The sequence below is a fragment of the Lutra lutra genome, chromosome 10, assembly GCF_902655055.1.
Source record: "Lutra lutra chromosome 10, mLutLut1.2, whole genome shotgun sequence".
NCBI lineage: Eukaryota > Metazoa > Chordata > Mammalia > Carnivora > Mustelidae > Lutra > Lutra lutra.
Window position 1 is genome coordinate 113,954,456 of NC_062287.1, and position 18,755 is coordinate 113,973,210.

At 60.1% G+C, this 18,755-nt stretch overlaps 1 protein-coding gene across 3 annotated transcripts in view; it reads right to left on the minus strand.

Moving 5' to 3' along the window:
• Nucleotides 1-2,002: 2,002 nt before the first annotated feature.
• AP2A2 (adaptor related protein complex 2 subunit alpha 2) overlaps nt 2,003-18,755 on the minus strand; it is an 80,089-nt gene continuing 63,336 nt past the window's right edge. For all 3 annotated transcript variants that reach the window (XM_047691039.1, XM_047691037.1, XM_047691038.1), the window contains exons 10-22: nt 18,279-18,416; nt 15,823-16,005; nt 15,179-15,276; nt 14,413-14,644; nt 14,145-14,312; nt 9,140-9,300; nt 7,605-7,687; nt 5,676-5,765; nt 4,606-4,729; nt 3,166-3,282; nt 3,009-3,078; nt 2,745-2,879; nt 2,003-2,185 (exon numbers count right to left, since the gene is read on the minus strand). In XM_047691039.1, coding sequence (XP_047546995.1) covers nt 2,108-2,185; nt 2,745-2,879; nt 3,009-3,078; nt 3,166-3,282; nt 4,606-4,729; nt 5,676-5,765; nt 7,605-7,687; nt 9,140-9,300; nt 14,145-14,312; nt 14,413-14,644; nt 15,179-15,276; nt 15,823-16,005; nt 18,279-18,416 — 1,677 coding nt within the window. In that variant the 3' untranslated portion in view covers nt 2,003-2,107. The remainder of the gene's footprint in view (nt 2,186-2,744; nt 2,880-3,008; nt 3,079-3,165; nt 3,283-4,605; nt 4,730-5,675; nt 5,766-7,604; nt 7,688-9,139; nt 9,301-14,144; nt 14,313-14,412; nt 14,645-15,178; nt 15,277-15,822; nt 16,006-18,278; nt 18,417-18,755) is intronic.

Genomic DNA, 18,755 nt, shown 5'->3' on the forward strand with positions numbered 1-18,755 from the left:
GAGGGCAAAGCAGCGCTCCCACCACCCACGCCCCCTCCCGACGCTGGCTTGCGGTGCCTGGCAGCCCCTCTCCTTCCACAAGGCACGGCCTCAAAGAGCCCTGGCACGTGACTTACCGGGGCAGCCGAGGGAAAGGGGGCTGCCAGGCAGGGGCTGTAGACCCTGACCAAGCCCAGCCAGCTGAACTACACTGGCGGCCTCCTGGGCATCCCCGCAGATTGTCCACACAGCCTCCCAGACTTTGAAGAAGGCCGCTCATCCCTCCCAGAACGGGTCCCCAGAAACAGCCAGAGCAGCGGGTACCTGGGTTGGGCAGCGAGAAAGGCCACTCTAGAGGTAGGCCTGAGAAAAGGGGCTACAGGTCCCATGAGTGCAGGACACCTGAGCAGGGACGGGTGGAAAGAGGCAGAGAGTGGCAGCAAAGATGGCAGCGAGGAGAGGAAGCCACAGCCGGGGAAGGGAAGGGAGGGAGGACAAGGCCGTCCAGCATCAGCACCTGCCCCGCAAGCAGGCTCTGTCTGGGGAGGGCATCACGCGTGCTACGCACGACAGCCCCGCCGCGCACAGACAAGAAATAAACAGCATTGCTCAACGCGCAGGTGCCGGCCCGAACGCTCTGTCTGTGCCGTCTCCCACACACATGCGGCATTTGTGAGCCCCCAAACCCACACCCCCAGAATGACAGGCACAGGACCCTGAGTGCGGGCCTCTGCAGTGGCACCAGCACCAGACTATGATGCCGTCTGGCCGCCTCCCCGAGACCCACGCCAAGGGCTGCCTGTGTCCCTTGCCACCACCCCCCACGGCCCCCAGGGCATGCCTCTCAGGAGCCCAATCCCTGCTGCTCAGCCAGGGAGCCCGCAACGGAGCCTGGCTCTCCCTGGGCCCATAGGTGCTGAGAACAGACAGGCCTGTTCAGGACAAACCGGCCTGCCACCCCCACCACCAACGCGGCACGGCCATCCCAGAACACAGGCCCTGGCTCAGCTTTGCTCCCAGCCTGGCCCCCTCAGGCTGCAGGCAGGCGCCCGGGCAGGCGGCTCTCAGTGCCAGCAGCCTGTGAGAGCCGAGGCCAAGAACAGCCTGGGCCGGCCAGCAGAGCAAAGGCCGGGCTCCAGCTCCCCCGCGGCATGGCTCTGCACTCTCTGACCACTCACCGAGCCCCTCCTCCACCCACACAAGGGCCCACGTGCCCCAGGGAAGAGACCAACTCACCCTCCAGAACATGCTTTGCCACCCACACTTGACCCTCTGATCAAAACCAGGAACTAGTCCAAGGGGACCATGGTCACGGCGCACTTCCTCAGCCCAGAGCTGAGCGAGACTAGCTACGCAGCCTCCAAGCCAACAGCAGCCCGCCCACCGCCGGGCCATAAACTCAGGGCCTCAAACGCTCAGACACCGCGCGCTGTGGGTACCCCATGAATACCACCGTGCGGGGAAAGGGATACAGACCTCCACCCAGTCAGCACACACGGTCTTGTGGGTCGTCCTGAAAAACACCCAATTGTTTCCAGCTTCTGGGTTTCAAACCCTCCCCACAAGGCCCCCTATGGCCGCTGCAGCAAGCCCGCGTGCACCGTTCTCCCACAGCCAGGGCCCGGCAGACAGCAGCCAGGCCGCCCACACCCGTGGACCTTGTCACATACCTCCTGCCCCTGGCGCCACCCAGCACAGCAGCCAAATGGCCCAGAGAAGACCCCATCCCAGTACGGACAAGCTGCTGCTGCATCTCTCCAAGATCAGAGATGAACTATGACCAACAGGGCAGAAGCGTTTTGACACCGTTTCAAAAAAATCTGCATTTTCATTTAGACTTGTCACTTCCCTTTACTTGGAAGAGGCCGCTCAGAAGTGTCCTGACCTCTGTGAACATGGAACGCGGGGCCCACGCTCCCTTCTGACCCAACTGCAGTGCAGGCTCGGCCTCTCGCTCTGAAACACACACGGGTACCGCCATAATGACCCGAAAGGGATCCGGTTTGGAGAAACGAGGCTGGGAGACACCTGGGGACAGGCCCGTTTATTCGCGGCACGGCAATGAAGACAAAGGGCAGAGATGAAGGAAAGCGCGACACGCAGGAGCCTGGTCCTCCATCCTCGTCGATCAAAACTGCTCGGACAGCAGCGCGCACAGCCTCCGCGAGGCAGCCTCCTTACTCGTGCGCAGCGTCAGCCGGTACATCTGCAACGGGACCCGCAGCTCAGCGGCTGCTCGTGGGCTGCCTGAGCCCGCAGCCCACGGCCCCCGAGCCCCGCAGCTCAGCGCGCCCCAGCGGGCAGCCAGCGCTTCGCGGGGACGTAGCAAATACACTCTCACACAGCCAAGACGCGGGCAGTTTGACAGCAACCGACCGCAGCCAGCGTGCAGAGACGCTGGGAGCCCCAGGGTCCACACTCCCATCCCAACTGCTTCCCAAGTGAAGGGAAGACGGACGGCCGCACCACGGCTCCACTGCACACGGCCCCAGGCAGCTCCGTGGGGCTCGGTCAGCTAACGGTGCACACGAAGGGCCACCGGGGTGAGGGCCGGAGCACGGGGTCACGGCAGTGGTCTCTACAGGAGGTTGAGACGGGTAGAGGGAGAGTGGACCCCGGGGAACTTTCTGGAGTGATGGAAATGTTCTCTGTACCAGCAGGATAGCAGGGGGCACCCAGGGGGACACATCGGTCAGAAGTCGTCAGAGGACTCCGCTCGGGCCCCAGAGCACAGCACAAACAGAACACAGCTCAACAAGTCGGACCTGGGCTTGCAGATTCGGCTCCAAACGCAGAAGGCACCCGATCTGGGTGGTTCTGGTGTGTATGATGCCGGCCCCCACGAAATTCGCAGGATTGGGATCAACGTCTTCCAGAAGCGCAGAACCAAACCCGATGATCTGTGCCACAGAGAGACAGGAGCATAGGGCAGCGCGACCGCAGCCACAGAGGAACAGCAACACAACCGGCCGCCCTCCGGAGCCCCGGCGAGCGTCCCGACCCTGGCAATGCCCATCAACAGGCCCTACCTTGGCTTTGGTGATTTCCGTGTCCATTGGATGCTTTGCTTTGAAAATGTTCTGCACCTCCTGTTGGGGACTGTGAGGTAAAATCAAGGGTCACCACGCCAAGCTGCGTCAGCTCGGGAGGACCCGGGCCTGCCCCTCCCTGGTGCCCCTCGCTCACCTGCTCAGCTGCTTCCAGCGCTGGAAGAAATCTTGAGAAGCCATTTCTGTGGGCTGGAAAAATTTGTTGAGTGTGATAGGCAGCTTAACAGACACATTCTGAAAGGTTCCCCCATACCTACGAGCAACACAGAGACACAGTGAGCAGAGCACGTGAGCAGCCGAACATTCTGAACCTCGACCACACACCCGAACTGGGCTGCAAATCAACGGGCACAGGAACACCTGCTGCTGCGGGTGCAGAACAGACTGTTCTGGAAGGGTGGCGCGAAGCCACACAGAGGCCCAGTCCATCTCCGTGTGCAGTGTCACTGACGGACGAGGACCGACGAACTGAGCACTGCACCTGCCTCTGTGTGCATGGCCAGGGCTGCGCCTCCGACCAGGCACCGCCAGGCCCGTCAGACCAGGTCGGGGACGGCCCAACCTTGGGCTTCTACATCTCACTTTTCCACACAGCCCATTTGCTACAACTCCAAGTTGGTTTAAATTGTATGGGATTTTTCTTTTTCCCATGAGAAGAGACGAAGAAAAGGATTTGCCTCCAGAATAAAACAGAAATTTCCCTAAATTCTATATAGTACAGTCTTCAATTCTGTGTTTTTAATGTTTGAAGATGCGCTCTTCCAAAGCTTCAACCTCACAAACGCCCACAGCAGTCGGCTGTTCACACACACTCTCTCCCGCTCACTGGAAAGGATGGCCAGGAACCAAGGAGCAACAGAAAACATTTTAAAAAAAAACATAATCAAAACGCAGGGCACCTGGTTGGCTCAGTGGGCTACTTAACTGACTCTTGATTTCGCTCAGGTCGTGATCTCATGATCATGGGTCCCGGGATGGAGCCCCTGTGTGGGGTCTGCACGCAATGGGGAGTCTGATTGAGAGTATCTCTCTCTCTGCTCCTCCCCCTGTTCCCTCCTCTCTCTAAAATAAGTTAAGTCTTAAAAAAGATAATGGCCAAGCAGCACATATACCCAGGGGACACCAGGCAACAATGCACCCCCCAGATGGGGGGCCTGGGGTGCCATCCCAACAGACCCACAGAGCAATGGCCACGCAGGGGCACACAGGACCAGCTGGTCCCAGCCCCATAGCGCAGCACCCCCCCACCCCATTCCTTTCGCTCAGCTGGAGAGCATGGGACCTGAGCAACACAGCGCTGGCTCGCAGTGGCCTCCTGGGACCCTGCACGTACCGCCTCTCCCTCATTTCCCAGACACTGTGCACCTACCTAACACTGCAACGTGCACGGTGGGGGCTGCAACTCACTTAGGCCACCCCCTCAGCCCTCACAAAGGCCTCCAAAGGAAGGATGCAAGGGCTCAGCAAGGACAGAGGACTCCCAGGGACACGGCCGTGTGTAGGCACGACCCCAGAGCCCCAAGCTCCAGAGTAGAGCAGGCTGGCCACCCGGCCCACAGCCCCATGAGCTGCTCACCTGAACTGGATGTTGAGGACCGGGGCCTCCGTGAAGTCAGACACACACTCTATGTTCACGACCTGCTGCACCTGTGCGCCGCCATCCACAGTCGGGTCCACAGGCTTGGTCTGCAAGCTCAGATGTGTACGTGTCAAGGAGGCCGTGTCAACACCAGGGAACTGTGCCCAAGCTGAGCGAGCCCCAAAACATTCTAGAATGGGGTCTGTAAGAGAGCTCATGCTCCTGATCTTGGAAGAAACCTCTGGTACAGCTGATTCTACATACACGTTACTTCTAACGATCAATGAGAAACCCTTGCTTTAACAATCCGTGTTCAACCGTCACCTTACAACAGAAGTGGGCCTGGCCTGCGGCAGGCAGGTTGCTGCCTCCCACACCTCCTTTAGGAGAGGCAACACCCGTGTCAGGCGCACGGTGGGCGCTCCCAAGCCTCACTTGGTTTGCTCAGCCTGTCCCTGGGACAAAGAGATCTGGAGAGCAGAGCCGGCATTGGCTGGCACGTTCCAACCACGTTCCTGGCACTTACTGGGGACAAGGCTCCAGTGTGGGCACATCGCAACACAAGACACGCTGGAGACAAGCACCGCGGCCCGAGCGCGTGTTCTCAGCAGCTGCTCGCTCAGGGGGGTCCCAGGGGAGACCAGAGCTCAGAGGGGCTTGAACATCACGTGACAGGAGGACAGAACAAGGAAAAACAAGTGACTCCAAGGACCCTGAGGGCTTGGCGCTGGAGACCTGCGTGCCGGTCCCGCAAACTCCTTCAACCCCCAGCCCTACCCCCCACCAGGAGCTCCCTCTAGAGGCCAGCCAGTGGCTCCAGGCCGCCGTGGCAGCTGGGGCATCCAGCTCTTCCGATACGATCCCAGGCTCCCGGGACGGAGCCCCGCCTCGGGCTCTCTGCCCCGCGGGGAGCCTGCTTCTCCCTCTCCCACTCCCCCTGCTTCTGTTCCTTTGCTCTCTCGCTGTCTCTGTCAGATAAATTTAAAAAAAACAAATTCCCTAAAACCCTCCTCTAAGCCCCGAGTGCCTGTCTGCTGGGGGCACAGAAGACACGAGACCAAGGATATTCGTCTGAAGGTCGTCGGAACAGATCAGCGTTGGAGTGAAACTCAAGAACTGCGTGGAGGTCTTATTTCCGTAAAATATAAACATGCGGCCTAGAAGAGAAAACGCCACGGGTCTCATACACACCCTGCACCTTAACAGTGAAAACCCAAGAGGCCCCATGTTCCGGCAGAGCTCCAGGGGAGGGCGGGACGGGGACTCGGGGCGCAGGCAGACACAGGGTGACAGCGCTCCCTGCTGGGGGGCTCCAGCTGTCCACCCGAGGAGCGGCCTTTCTGCCGACAACACCCTGCCTGAGATGGGGGACACAGGACCCAGGCCCTGGCGGCCACCTCCCAGGAGGCCTGGCCACACCGGCCTCCTCCACAGCGATGCCCCGGCCAGCACCACAGCGGCTCAGGAGCTGGACGCTGGAGGCAAGGACACCCTGATGTCATCACAAAATCTTTATCTTTCTGAACATTTTTATTCCCTCTGCTCGGAACGGAAAGTGCATTTCAAATCCTTTCATGAGGAAGAGTGGCAGCACAGCCCGCCCACCCGGGAACACAGGCGGCAGCCCCGGCCCTGACGGGGTGCCTCACTGCCCTCTCAGTACAGAGTCCCCGGGAGGAGACTTCTGCTGACCCTCCAAGCATCCCTAATGCATCCCTGGAGGGCAGATGAGCTACTTCTCTCCTCTGTCCCCACACGCACTTGTTCCTACACAGAAAACTCAGCCCTCAAACGGCTCAGAGATGGCACCCAAGAGGGAGGCAGGCTATCGTCTGTCCACCAGTGCCCCCAGCAGCACCCCAACAGTGCACTCCGGGGAGAGCCTCAAAAGCACTTTCTAGAAGTCATGCCAACACACACATAAAATGTATCATCTCCACCATCTCTAGGCTCACAGCCCAGGGCACTAAGTACATTCGTAATGTAGTGTAGCCGTCCTTACCAAGGGTCTCCAGAACTTTCCATCTACCTAAATGGAGACTCTGTCCCCATGAGACCCTGACATCCATATTTTCCCAGGCCTGGCACCCACTGTCCACTCTCCATCCCAGAGACACCAACCCCCATCCCTTCCCCAGCCCTAGCACCCACCGTCCACTCTCTGTCCCCCCGAGACACTGAGCCCGTCCCTCCCCTAGGACCAGTGCCCACCATTTGCTCTCTCCCCCTAAGATTCTGACCCCCATCCCTCCCCTGGCGGCCACCATCCACTCTCTGTCCCTGCGAATCTGGAGACTCTAGGGACCTCATCTGGGTGGAATCCTGCAGTATTTGTCCCTCTGTGTCATATTCACTCCGCATCACGTCACCCAGGTCCATCAGCTGTGGCCGGTGTCAGTGTGTCCCTCCGTGGGACCGAGGGACAGGCTGGTGTGTGGACAGACCACGTGTATCCATCCGCTCACCCGTCGATGGACGGGGGGGGGGGCTGCTCCCGTGTGTCAGCAGCTGTGAACACAGGTGTGCAGCGTCCACATACGTCCCTGCTTTCGATTCTCTGGGTACATAACTAGAAGAGGAATTGCCCGATCACACGGTCATTCCATTCTCAATTTCTGGAGGAACCGCCACGCCGTTTCCCACAGCGGCTGCCCGGCTTCCATTCCCGCCGACTGTGCGGGATGCGGGGTCCACCCTGCACGTGCTCCCACACGCGGGGCTCCCACTCTCTGCGGACGGCAGCCGTCCTGACGGCGGGAACAGGGTCATCGCTGGAGCTCTGATGTGCGCGTCCCCGCTTGTCGGCAGGCTCTTCTCGGAGGGGTGTCGGCTCTAGTCCTCTGCTCATCTTTGAGTCGGGTTGTTTTTCTGTTGCTGTGTTTAGGACTTCTTTGTGTATTCTGGAAACTAAGCCCCTACCGGCTGCGTGACTTGTTGAATATTTTCTGCCCACAGCTCCTAAGTGAAGGTTTTCGCTGAGTAATTAAAGCACATACCCAAATTCTGCCGGAACTCAGACTTCAGTCCGATCTGAAGCAGCTGGTTTTCAAACAGCACACCATTGTTTTTACAGACAAACCTAGGCGGAAGGGACAGAGTGTGAGTCCCTCAGAGCCACCCAATGGAAATATAAAGATCTGCTTTGAAAAAGAGTCTAACAAAAAGGCCCAGAAAAACCTCTATGGGACTCAGAATAGAGTTAAGGTAGGAAAGTATTACAGAAACACCAGTAAAAGGTGCCCACTGGAGACCTGGGATGTGACCACACAGGACAGGACAGGATGGGGCTCTGTCCTCCACAAACACGCCGACCCACGTTCCAATGCGCACACGGTGCAGCCTGCACGCGCTCTCGAGCCGGAGCTGATGCAGGGCGCTGGCCGCAGCTCTAGGGCTAACCACCGGCGTGGCCACAAGGCCCCAGCGGCCAGGATCTCCCACTGCAGATGCCACGCTGGGGAGTGGGCTAACCGCCACCAGGCAGTACCACGCATCCCAGCCCCGACCTCTGTGAGGAGGCCTATGGCCCGGGCACCATGTGCACCTGCACACACAAGGGCCAAGAATGTCGGGGGACGCCCCTGCCCCAGACCACTGCCCAGAACAGGACGTCCAGTATAGAGCCCGGCTCTGTCCCCAGGCCTCGCAGCGTGTGGCGTGTGGCGCATTTCAACCTCCCAGCTCTACACTTCCAGAAGCCACGGACGATGATTCACACCCGTCTAAACCCACCTCTCCTCCCCATCGTCAACAAGCAGTAAGAACTCATGCACAGCACAGACACTGCGAGCCAGGAAAACCACAAAACCACACAAATCCTGCTGCTGTCATCAGGACACCCAAGGACAGGGGCCGCTCAGTGAAGACACTCCATCCGGCCAGGCCACCCCACCCCCAGGCCAGGCCCTCCCACACCTCCTGGCCCACTGAAGACCGGCAGAGACACAAGGGACAGAGAGCGGACACAACAAAGGTACGGAACCATACAGCAAAGAAAGCAGGAAAGAAAAACACGCTGGGAAGGGCACTGTGGTGTCCATGTCCTGGAGATGGGGACAAAGCGCCACGTGGAGGGCTCACGGCAAGCAGGGCTCCATGTGCAGTGGGGGCGGGATGTCCTGATGAGGCAACACGGGGAACAGGGAAGATGGGGCTGGCAGGGGAGGGCGGCAGCGCCACGGACACACGGGGAGAAAGCAGGAGGGCGTGCTAAGGAATGTGTGTTAACACAAAGGGCAGGCTGGGCACCCGCCAGGCACGCACACCGATGGGTGGACATTGGGGCTAGGAGAGGCACGGCCGGTGACAGGGTGCGGGTCTACCTGCTCTTCTTCTTGAGAAACTTAACCACCTTTCTCTAGTGAGAACTGACGCTCCATGAGTGTGGGGCCAGTTCCAGAACAAACCCACCAGCACACTCTGGGCAGTGAGGACCGAGGCCCACTGCCAGCAGCTAGTGCAGACTGTGGGCCCCGGGCAGGGGCCAGAGGCCGAGAGAGCCCCAGTCTTGAAGACACGAGAGACCAACTACCTGGCAAAGTTGTCTTCGGAGCCGGGAGCCAGTGGCGCAACTGCGGAAGGTGAATCTGAGAACACGTCCACGAGCAGCCCGCCGGAGGAGGGTGGGGGGCCTGCAGGGGCAGGGGGTGCAGCCCCCAGACCCAAGAGGTCTGCCGATGGAGAAGGTGTGGACTGGAAAACAGGGAAGGAAAGGGTCAGCGGGAAACCTTCAGGCATGCCAAGGCCAAGCAGGCACGAGCACCTGCGCCCCCTGCCCACGGCTCCTGCCAGGCTGCACAGGGCCAGCATGCAGCACAGGAGTGGGGACTGTACCCCAGGGTCAAGCCCGCAGCCCCCAGCTGGAGGGCCAGTCAATCTCACACAACCGGAAAAAGAGCAACCTTTTATCGTGAAGATTACCTGAATGGGAAAAAAAGTTCTGAAAACACTTTTGCCACAAAGGAGGCCAGAAAGAACTAAGGCCTCACACGCCAGGGTCCCCCTTCCAAAGGAGGAGGGAGCTGAGAGCCGGGTCCGCGAGCGGCCAGTGCACACACTCAGTCTACCCGTGTGTAAATCCTACTGAGTCACAGAGGAAAAAGCAGATTAAAAAACCTACAGGACACACTTTGTTTTAACGGCTGCTTTTTGATCCTTAGCAGAAGACAAAGCACAACCCACGGGGGACCGCTGCCCCCCAGAGCACTCATCCAGCCGATGCGAACACCTGGCCCCGCACCTGGACGGCGAGCAGGCTCTCGTCACCCCCGGGGCGGGCCGCTCGGCCTTGAGGACGCGTCTGGAATGACTTTTGAGTTCCCCACGGCACATCCGTGAAGGCGCAAGTCGGTCTGGGATGCCCAGACTAGGTCCTGACGCCACCGTACACCGCCGCGCTCGCGTTTGCTGGGCGTTAGCACGCACCCACCCCTCCAGGAACACGACTACCCCATGAGCCGAGGGAGGCCGAGCGCCTGCCCCAGCACATGGCGCCCACCCGGGCACTGGCGGGTCGCACTGCAGGCGAGGCCTCTGACCACCGCCTGCTTCCGGCACGGCCACCCGGGCCCAGGGGCGCGAACGTCCGTTCCCGTTTCTGCAGATAACTGCCCCTTCCCTTCCATGCTAAGTGACAATGTGACACTGAACTTCTAAAGGATCTCGTGTCACTAGGTGGTATCACGTAGCAATCCCATTCCAAGCTAAAGGAGGCATCCCAAAATGTGTGTTCTGCACAGAGGGTGTGGTCTGACGGGGCTGAGAAGCCTGCTCCGTGGGACGCCCCTCCTTCCTTGAGGCTGCGGCTGCTCCTGGCGCACCAGACGGGCTGGGCTCCTCAGGAAGGGGAAGGCCCGGGAGAGGAGCGACATCAGTCACATGGGCCCGCAGAGAAGGGATGGGGACCACAGAGGAGCTGTCGCGAGAAGGAATACCAGAAACTTGTGCCCCATCAGAAAGGGTGTGGATGTGACCTCTCCAGGTGGCTCCTGGCCCGCCCTGCACCTGTCACAGTGCTCCTGGGAGCACAGCTCTTCACGGCACTGACCCTCCGAGGAGCGCCGAAGGGGACTACGCCAGCCGACAGACCTACAGCCTAAATGGGGATTATTTCCCCCGCCACCTACTGCAAGATCTTTACCACTGGTTCCTGAGTAATGGTTCAAATGTTGGTTCGTTTTAAGATTTCTTTATTTATTTGAAAGAGAGAGAAGAACAGGGATAGAGAGTCCCAAGAAGACTCCATGGCAAGGACGGAGCCCGACATGGAGCTCAATCCCAGGACCCTGAGATCATGACCCAAGCCAAAACCAAGAGTCAGACGCTTAACCAACTGAACTCCCCAGATGCCCTGATTCAAATGTTTTTGTTTGATTTTTAAGATTTTTAAGATTTTACTTATTTATTTGCGCAAGGTGGGTGGGACCACAAGGTGGGAGGGAGAGGGAGAAGCAGACTCCCTGCTGAGCAGAAAGCCCGACACGGGGCTCGATCCGAGGACCCCGATATCATGACCTGAGCCGAAGTCAGACACTTAACCGACTGAGCCACCGGGGAGCCCCAAATGTTTCTTAAAGAAAATCTTTTGTCCAGGGGGCACCTGGGTGGCTCAGTTGGTTGTGTCTGACTCTTCATCTTGGCTCAGGGCTGTGAGACCAAGCCCCACGTCGGGCTCTGTGCTGAACAAGAAGCCTGACTGAGACTCCCTCTCTCCCTCTGCCCCTCCCCAACCCCCACCAAGCATGTGAAGGCACACTGTCTCTCAAAAAAATTTTTGAACATTTTGAAAAGAAAAAAGAAATATTTTGTCCAATTAAGTCAAATATGCCCCCCAAAATGACAACAGACGAAAGCAAGGCTGTTCTGTTGGGAGGACCTCCCTGGACAACCACTCCTGCCCCAGATCCCTGGGGCAGGTCTGCTCAAAGGCCGGCGTGCTGAGACCCACTGCCTCTCCGCGGCCACCTCCTCCTTCCAGGACTCAGGGAGACGGTCCCCAGGGAGCCTGCCTGGCGCCCATCGGCACAAGCCACCTCTCCTCACCTTGAGGGCAGCAAGAGCAGAATCAGAACAGCAGGAGGAGCCCCACACGCCTACAGACTGCATGTCGGCTCCAAGCTCTGCTGAGCCGGAAAGCCCCGGGAACACCAGGCAGTCTCCAATCATCCACCAGTGATGGCCCTGGTGCCACCAAGAGACGCTCGCCACGTGTGCTCACCATGCACAGACGAGCAACTGGGAGACCCCGGGGCCGAGGTCCCAGGCCCACAGACGGTGGATGCACGGAGAGCAGCCTGTGGCAAAGACAACATGCTTCCAGCCTTGTCTGTGGCCCCGAGTTAGTCAGTCTGACCAGCACCACACTACAGGGAAGTACACCGTTCTCCATGTAAAATCCAGACATCTCAACGCCGTTCTGAGGCAGGGCCTCCCCTCTGAGGTGGGAAGGAAGACTAGAGGAGACTTTCGGCCCAGAGGGACCTTTCTCCCTTTTCTGTCCTGCTTCTCCTGTCCCCTTTGGAGGGGTCTCTAACCAGATCCCCAGCCGCCTGAGCACTGAGAACAGACCACCGCTCCTGTGATCGAGACGCCATCCACAACACTGCCAGTTCTCAGCTCACAACCACAAACATCTACTCACCAAGCACTTGCTGGGCACCCCTCACAGTCAAGCAGAAAGCTCACAGCGGGAATGTAAAACGCTTGCCGAGCGAACCTGGAAGAGAGGCTACCGCTCCCCATCCCTGAGAACATACCGTAACAACAACCTGTTAAATCTTATCCCACCTGCCTTCTCAAAGTGGGACTCACCGCTCACATCCAGAGTCAGAAAGGGAGCCAACAGATTCCCAAGTGCCACAGCCTGGACACAGCGGGGCAAACCAGGTGTGGCCCACAACCTGGTACAGACATGCCCTTCCAGAAAAGTCAAGAACCAAATAAGGAGACACCACTGACAACGGTGAGAACAGACATTAAAGCCCACCTCCTGCGCTCACGTCTACGCGATCGGCTGGCACTGGGGCTGCTGGAGAAGAGGATGCGGGCTGCTCCCCGAGGCACAGAGAGGCCAGCCCTGCTGCTCCTGGGAGATGGCCCATGCTGCATCATGTGCGTCCAGCTCTAGATGACACCGCTGGCAGGGGAGCCCCCACCCAGCACCGTGGGAAGACTCCATCTGGTGGGGCACGAACACAGTCCACGCACGAGCCGCAGGCCCACGGCCTCCAGAGTCAGGCCGCTCCCCAACGCCAGCGACCGCCAGCACCCTGGCACTACGGTGACCGTCAGGACCTCCTCACAAACAAGTGTCTGCGTACTTGGGTAGGGGGAGCCAGTCAAGGCCTTCAAGACTCGGGTCCACTCTGTGCCCAGGGGACAGGCGCAGAGGCAAAGAGCTTGGAAAAGCCACGCTGTTGAATTCCTCAGGGACAAAGGGATGACGACCACCTGGAGAAAGAGCGTGGATCTAACATTCCCTGAGAAACCAGTACGAGACATTCAGCTGCCAGAAACCACAGGTGTCACAAGCAAACACGCCAGCAAGTTCAGACTAAAGAAGGCACCTCCCGAGAGCACGTCAGGGCTCAGGGGACCCCGTTGCAGCAGGGACCTCAAGTCCGGGGGAAGGAGGACTGAATACAGAGCTCATGGCAGGCTGGGCAGTCTCAGCTCGAGGCCGGACACGCGGTCGACAGGGCCACACAAGCAGACCCTACCGAGCAGAACCAGGACTCAGACATAAGCGTGCTCCTAACAAGCAAAGGCCCTGGTCTGTCTACACCGGGGCACACATTCTCTCTGACACTCCTCCTCACAAAAGCCACCTGATACCGCTAGCAGTATCACTCACGTCACGGGACCAAGATCCCAGACAGGAAACAAAGCTCTCCAGGATCCCCTCTGTAATGGCCGAGCAGAGAGCCCCCAGTCCTGGGGAGCCAGTCCCAGCGCCCAGGTGGCAGCTGCGTGGCAGGGCTGGTGTGCATGCTCTCACGGAAACTCCTACTCCGGTCAGGAAAGGACAAGAAACAGATACAACTCTCGGAACTACGTCTCCCGCCTGACAAACACCAAGAGATGTGTTTTCATTCACACGTGAATATTCTCACCATGTCACACAGAAAAAAGAAATTGATTCTGACCCAAGCCACTGCTGAAAACCTCTACGAACAGCATGAGGTGGGTTCAGTCTGCTCTAAACCAAAAAGAAAAGGCTGAACAGGCCTCCTACACAGGGCAGTCCCACAACAGTAAGTGACCCTGTCGTCTGAGCCAAAGACAGGACTGAGAGGACCTGGGAGTGGACTCTGGACTGAAGACAGCAATCTAAAAGATGCTCTAGAAGACGGGGCACAGTGTCTGAGTGAAAAGAGCTTCTGGAGGTCACGAGTGAAAGAGAGGTGAAGACCTAAGCTTGGTCGCACTGCCTCATTCTCGGCACACGCTCTAACACTCAACACAGAATTCTCGAGCAGGCCAGCGCTCTGCTGGCCCCGACTCTCAGGGACCAGGCCGCCCAGCAGGAGGGCACCCACCACGGCGCTGGCTGGGGCAGGCTCAGGGGCCCCGTTGACATCCGCGCTCCTCTCCCGCTTGGCCTCCTCCAGGTCCGTCACTGTGTTCGGGCCCTTCTTCTTCTTGAGCTTGGCCAGGATGGAAGACTCGCGCTCCGGAAACGGCGGCATCTCCTCCAGGACGGTGGCCTGGAGAAAGCAGCCCCGGTCGCCATGGCTCCGAGCCCCGTGGCTTCCAAGCCCGAGACCCGTGACAGCGCAGCAGGGGCACAGGGCAGCCGGGGCCTACCAGGATGTCAGTGCTGGCAACCGTGCTGAGCCTCAGGTACTCCACAGCCCGCTGCTGCAGCTCCACGTCTGCATTCCTCAGCTGGCTGTCACTGCGCAGCACGTCCTGAATGGTGGCCTTCACCTCCGGGAAGAGGTTCACGAACTTGATGTAGGTGGACAAGAGCAGCGCCCTGGTGGGGACGCTGCACAGGTGGAACTTGGAGTGAAGCAGGTTGAACTGGATCAAGGGGCTGTGGGGGCACACAGGGCACTGGGTCAGGGGGCTGCAGGGGGCACACAGGGCACTGGGCCAGGGGGCAGACGGGAGGCACACAGGGCACTGGGTCAGGGGGCAGACGGGGGACACACAGGGCACTGGGTCAGGGGCTGCGGAGGGCAGACGGGGCACAGGCGGAGTGGGGGCGCGCCACCCCTCATCTCCTACACCTTGTACGCACCCCAACACCCATGCCTCTCACCCTCACGGTGGGCGTGGAGCAGCTCTGGGAAAAGGACCCACACTAAGCCAGAACAACCCCAGCAACCGGAAGAGTGTGCGGTCAGGCCGGCACCTCCAGCTCCAGACTAAGCGCAAACCTCCCCTCCGGTCAACTAGAAACCCTGTCGGTGCAGCCTGAGAGAAGACGGAACAGTCGCCCGCAGCGGAAGTGCTCGGGCTCTGGCTATGCCAACAAGCGGGGGGACCCTCGCCAGCCTTCACTCCGCGGAGGCCCAGGGCCAGCGCCACAACACAGTACCCGCCCGACTCCCCGGGGCTCTCTCACCTGGATCTCGGGTCGCCGGCTATCAAGTTTCCAAACTCCCCCAGGATGTAGCCCCCCACTTTGACCAGGTTCTCATGGCACGCCGGGGCCTGAAGAGCCTGTAAGACAGGGAGCCCAAGGAGCCCGACGCACAGGCGGCCCCCACCCACCCAGGCCCACGAGTGGGGACTCATCTGCCAGCAGGGCAGCGGTAGTGATGGTGACACACCCAAACAAGACTTTGTTTGGTCACTTTGCCTATGTAGGTGCAAGCTCCCGGCAGAGCTTCCAGGAGACCTTCCTGGCTTTCGAAACCACCCTTCCTTCCCTTCCCGTTTCTGCAGCTATGTCCTCAGCAGGGGAGTCCCCAAGGCAGTGACACGGCCGGTCCAGCCCTGGAACGGGGCCTGTGCTCCACTTGGGCCCCGGCCGGGGTCAGGGGGAGCAGGTGCACACCCCCATCCTCCTTGGGGCCCACGACCCTCATCAACGGAGCCCGAGAACCACACCACGGAGGCCCGTCCACACCAGAGACGAGCTCCAGCAAAGGAGGCGTCCACGGCACGAGCTGGAACCTCCCAGAACAGCCAGCAAGAGACACATGGCGCCCTGCGACGCCCCCCGGAACCCCACGCTTTACCCAGAGAAAGGCAGGTGGGCCATACCTCAAACACCGTCTTGGCGGCATAGCCCTGCACATCGTCCCGGTTGATGACAATCTGGATGACGCGGTACCACACCTCCTCACTCACGTAGTCGCCGGCAATCCGGATCAGGTTCAGGATGGTGTCCACGTACCACGTGTAGTCCACGGCATACTTCTCCGCCAAGATGGCCACCTTCAGCACCTGCAGGGGGTGGCTGCTCAGGGTAGGTGCTCTGGGCCCCACGGCGTGCTGCCCAATGTCGACTCCAGGGCTTCGGAAGGGCCCACGTACGTGCCAAAGCTCGGCTGTGCAAGAAGCTTCCACCGAGCTCTCAGGGGAGCCCAGAAGGTTAAGATTGGTGGCTTAACTGGGGAAAGCCAGACCACCCTCCCGGAACAGACTCGGAAGGTCTAGGAGGCTCATGGCTAGTTTCCTAGTCTAGAAGGATCTAGGAAAGCACAACAGGGTCGAGTCACGGCTGCAGGAGGGCACAGCAAGCCGTGCCCTGTACAGCCACCGGCTGCAGCCCAGGCAACCCTGGCGTGGGGCCTCCTCCCAGCAGCCCCATCCTCGGAGCGCCAGGGCCCGCTGGGTCTCCTCCTGTTCTAGCCAGCCTTTCCCAACACTCTCCCCTCTATTCTTTGTAGGAGGCCGCACCCACTCGTTCACCCCCATGCGTCCCAGAGGGTTCTAGGGACCCCATGCACTGCCCCCGAGCAACAGCACTGAGCTGCCCAAAAGCAGACCTCACCCCCTCCCCCAGTCACCTTCTTGGGGTGCCGAGCTCCCCTGAAAGGCACCAGCCACTCTTCAAGCAGCTACCTGTCCTCGCAGCCACCCACCAACTCCGCCAGCCTCCTGACTGCGTTCCAGAGCCCCTGCCGGAGCCCGGACCCCCAGCCATGTGCTCTGCCCACCCTCCGGCACCCCCTTCGGCTCTCCACAGTGATCCCTGCACATCGCTCCAAAATTCACTGTGTCACTGCCTTGGCTTCAAAACCTTCAAACCCAGAGCTCGCCCCTGAAGCTGAGCACTCAGGGCCTCCCCCACCATCTCGACACAGGCCAGCATCTTCGCTGCCCCTGCCACCTATGCTGTGCACCCTGTGACAGTTCCTCCCAAGCCGCCCCCCTCCCCGCCAGGGTCCCGAGCCCTGCCTCCACCAGTCCTCAGCCACACTACAAGCAGGCTCACTGTCCTGGCCTAGGACCTGTCATCTCTATGCACACAAAGGCCCCCTGTGAGCACGGCAGCCGGCACACCCAGGTGTGGAAGCCCAGCAAGCCAGCGCGACCCCAGGGCACATCCGCAGACACGCCAAGCTGTGCAGGCGCACGGAGAGAGCACTGACCTGCAAACTGAGAAGGTCGGTCTTACACCTCATTCGACTAAAGCGGACTGAGGAACGTCACTTGTCATTTGAAAGGGAGTAAGAGCCAACACGGCGCTGGCTAACATTCAAGACCTTAAAAACTGGAAGAACACGCCCCTTCTGTCTCTGCTCAGAACACACCCAGCACCGAGGAGAGCCATATCCCCTTGACTACGGTCCCCACAGCGAGCCAGTGCCACCTGCACAGGCGTCCAGTCTCAGCCCTGCTGCCTGACTGCCCTCCAGACCTGACCCCACCCACCCCACACTCCCCTGCACGTCTGTTCTTGGATCTTCCTCCCCATCCCTCCTGGCTCCCCTGCAGTGCCCAAGCCCTCTTTCCTGGATGGGCATCCGTTCAGCGCCAGGAGCCTTCCTTGACCTTCTTCTCCAGGGCAGCCCTGCTCCTCACCAAAGCACGCCACTCAGCACTGGAGAGCCAGCACCTGCCCCAGCCTGGCCCCGGGGGCCACAGCCATTCCCTAAGTGATGGGCTGGAAGCCTGAGTGTCCGACTGCACGCAGGGACACTCGTACCCAGAAGCGTGGCCACCGACCTCTCCACACATACTCCGCTGAGCCCTCTGAATCAGAACACACACTCGGGCCCCCCATATGCTGGCCATGGGCTACCTGGAACCCGGCGCACCCCAATTCTGCATCGCCGTCAGCCTCTCCCCAGGCCGGCATGTGCGGGACCCTGACAAGGTGTTCGGCGTGTGCGGCCACTTCGCCAACAGCCACTGCCAGCAGCGAAGGCCGCCAGGCGGGAACAGGCGGCTGTGCTCAATGGAGCAGAGAGCAGACGCCCCGCGCGTAAGCAGGAGCTCCACGGCTCAGACCTGCAGACCTTGGCCCACAGGAATCTGAACTCATGCTCACCTGAGTCGCAAAAGTATCTCACTGTGAGGGTCCCTGTTTGCACAGGTTGTTTAAAGTCCCTCCTGAAAAACTGAAAGGCTCCGCTGAGGATGCGGACAGGAAGCTACGGTGAAGGTGTCTCTCCCCAGAACCGGGGAAATTTCAGGACAGCGTCAGAACAGAGCCGCGCGCGCTAGGGAGAGGCAGACTGGGCTGGAGGCACAGTGGCCGTCGGACTCACAATCTCTTCTCGGATGGAGTAGTCGGCTGTCTCCAGGTAGCTCAGCATCTCAGCCACGATCTGCTGGGCGCTGCTGCGGTCACACATGGCGTAGAGGAGGTCCACGGCCCGCTGTCGCACACTCACGTCCCGCTCCGTCTGGGGGTGTGAAGCACAGCGTGAAAGACCATTCAAGCAGACGGTGGGCGGGTGGCCAGGCCCCTGCGGCTCAGCCCCTACTCCGTCCCGGCGCTCACTGCCAGCTCTCCCTGCAGCGCATCCAGACCCAGGGACCCCCAACACACTGCGCTCACACAGAGCCCCTCACTCGTACACGTGGGCCCAGCAGCCCTGGACTGGCTGGAATCAAGGCGCATCCCTGGGGCAGGTGAGAGGCCCCTCTACTGCACGGACACCAGCCGGCTCCACCTGGGAGCTTATCACAGTGCTGCTCTCGGGCCCCTCCCGAGACCTGCTCCGCCAGCCCCCCCAACGCAG